Genomic DNA, 2,882 nt, shown 5'->3' on the forward strand with positions numbered 1-2,882 from the left:
CGGGGAGCCGCCCCTGGGAAAGCTCTCCTCCGATTTTTCGTGGAAAGGAAGGTGATTGCCGCCGGCAGCCAACGCGCGTACATGGGATAGCTGTAATTAGAGAAACGGAACGAAAAAAGAAAATGATAGATAAGTCGACGACGGAGTAGAAACACGATCGACCAACGACGACCCAGGAGTAGGAGGAGGGGGTGACGATGGGAACAAGAAGAATTTTTCTCCAAACACGATTATACACGATTGCTGCTACACGGTTTCTACTTGTAGCGCACAGCCCGGTTTTATCTTTGTTTGCTTGACCTATGACAATTATGAATTGGAATCAAGATGGATACACATTGTGCAGCGAGATAAGACGCGCTTTAGTTAAAAGTCACGTCTCTATCAGAGATAACATGCAAAGCATAATCACTTTACGAGGTATATGTGTACCACGATATTACATATGGTCGATGGCCTACGATACGACGTATAATTCGGCGAACGATAGTATTAGGAGAGGGGACAGAGAGAAACAGAGAGAGAGAGATATGATTGGAGAAGGGGTGTGCTTACCTCGTCCCTGTCTGTTTGGTCTGCCTGTTGCGTAAGCCCCGATACCCTGAGGACTTCGGCGGTCTTCAAAAAACTGCTAAGGGAACGCTGATGCACGTTCACCTCCCCGTGATAGATGAACTCCACCAAAGCGTTCAAATCGCTGAACGCCACGTCCTGAAGTACTATCACCGGGTGTTTGCACGGTGTGCTCTGCAAAAGGAACGGCAAGGAGGGAAAGAAGAGACATTTTTCTCGCATTAGTTAAACATTTACGTTGCACACTCGATGTACATACATATATCATTCGGTTACTTCGGGACGGGCGGAGGGGTTGGTAGTCCCGAACAGTGGACGAAAATGAATGGAAACGAGGGGAGGAGAAAAAGGGCGTAGTGGCCAGGGTCTCTCTGTCTTACCTTGAGCAATTCTCTAAAGTAGGGACTGCAAGCGGAGAGTACGACGCGGTGCGCTTTGAGGCTTTTGCCATCGCAGGCCAGTGTGACGTCCACAAAATCCTCATCGTCCCTCAAGTTTTCAAACGCCGACGTTATACTGCTTTGGTAATTGTTCCATCGCAGACAAAAGTGTTGCGTATCTACCATCGTTATATCTATTCACCTATAATCAGAAATAATAATTGTGCGCTATTTCAACCGGCGAAAGTACAAGACTTCTTTTTATCTTATCGCTAAATAAAATATTCTGCCTCGCCTCGAGTGCGAATTAAGGAACGTTTCTTTCTTTTTTCTTCTCTTTCTTTTCCTTTTTCCTCTCGATCAGGCGAACGCGACAGTCCCGAACGCGTGTGCAACCAACACACGCCGGGCCCTGGCCAGCTAACGAAACTGCCAGGTTGAAATTTTGTTTCTAGTTGCACGATAAAACCGCGAGATAAGCCTTCGAAAAGCCGATAATATTTCGATAACCGTGCTTTCGAAATACACTAGAAAAAGAAAAGAAAAACACAACACTCTCTGCTGCAACAAAAGCGTGCATCGTGGTTCGATCTCCATCTCCTCCTTCTCGTGGATGTGTGAAGAAAAAGCGAGAACAGAAATTTGGCAAAGATTATATAACGTCGGAGGGTATCGAGTGGTATTTAACCAGCGTGTTTACCGTTGGTGTGGCATTAGAACAGATGTTAATTTCTTTACACTCTCGTGAGCCACGTAAACTTACATAACTCGCGAATTATAATACGTAGATTCGTTTAATAGGGAGATAGCGAAGAGAGTGGACCAGTGGTGTCGTGTCGCGGAACATATGTTATTAATTCCAATGGAATAAAAATACGAGAGAGAGTAAGAGAGAACGCGTTCCTGTTGCTGCCGCGGCGTGTGTGCGTGCGTGCGTGCGTGCGCGTTGCAAAACGACACTTCGGAGTTTGCGGTATTTTTACGTGGCATCGGTGAACACGTACAGCCGCAGATAGAAGGAGAAAGAGGAGAGAGACGCGGCGCGTCCACGTTCGAAAAGTTGAATCTCGCATGTAAATACGAATAACGTGTATATCATGATCGACGACAGGCGAATTAAAAAAAATCACGCGTCTCCTCCGAACGAGTAGTAGCAGAAGAGGAGAAGAATTAAAGAGTGCATGTGGCGTAGAAGATAGAAGCGAAGGATTTTACACTACGTTTTCTTTTTTATTTGCACCATACGAGAAAATTAGGTCGCCAGGCTGGAGTGAAGCCAGAACATACGATTAAATAATTCTCTCCGCCACTTATAAAAGCGCAAGCATTAAATGTATACTGATAGTGTTATCTTAACGAAATGATAAAAAAAAAAAGAAACGATCTTAAAACAAATTTACAGTGCTCGTTGGCTCGCGTCGTATGTGTGGCGGTAGTAGTGGTACACGCCATGACAAAAGCCCTCGATACAGAATGGAATGAACGATCGGGGATCGTGGTGTTTTCTTTTTTATTTCTATACCGGCTAACGTTATTCACGATCCAGGCAGCAACAACCATGGGCATCGTGTAATATTTTACAATGTTTCCGTTGATAATCGTATCGCTGATTCGGAAGGTATTTTTACCGCTGCTCGACACCCGGTCGCTTCGAAGAAACAGTAATTAAAGTACACGCACGGTCGGGAGAAAAGGAGACGGCCAGATAGAAAACGGTAAATAATATGTGCGCAGCAATATTTTGGATACGCTCCAAAACACCCGATTATCGCCGGCTAAAAGTACGGACGAAAGGGAGAAAGAACGAGTGAAAAAGAAAGAATCAAAATTCTCTTCGTGCTTTTTTTTTCTCTCTCTCTTTTCTCTTTCGGCTCGTAGATACACCACCGTTTATCATAAGCCGTGGCGCGGCGGTGTGATTCGGAAACT

The 2,882-nt window shown here is 45.1% G+C and overlaps 1 protein-coding gene across 1 annotated transcript in view; it reads right to left on the reverse strand.

Annotated features, from left to right (window-relative positions):
* The window catches only part of LOC108571396 (protein abrupt-like), an 11,546-nt gene extending 10,407 nt beyond the window's left edge, over positions 1–1,139 (reverse strand). The window contains exons 1-3 of the mRNA XM_017933419.1: positions 954–1,139; positions 556–747; positions 11–90 (exon numbers count right to left, since the gene is read on the reverse strand). Coding sequence (XP_017788908.1) covers positions 11–90; positions 556–747; positions 954–1,139 — 458 coding nt within the window. The remainder of the gene's footprint in view (positions 1–10; positions 91–555; positions 748–953) is intronic.
* Positions 1,140–2,882: the final 1,743 nt, after the last annotated feature.

Source organism: Habropoda laboriosa, unplaced genomic scaffold (genome assembly GCF_001263275.1).
Source record: "Habropoda laboriosa isolate 0110345459 unplaced genomic scaffold, ASM126327v1 scaffold57, whole genome shotgun sequence".
Classification (NCBI taxonomy): domain Eukaryota; kingdom Metazoa; phylum Arthropoda; class Insecta; order Hymenoptera; family Apidae; genus Habropoda; species Habropoda laboriosa.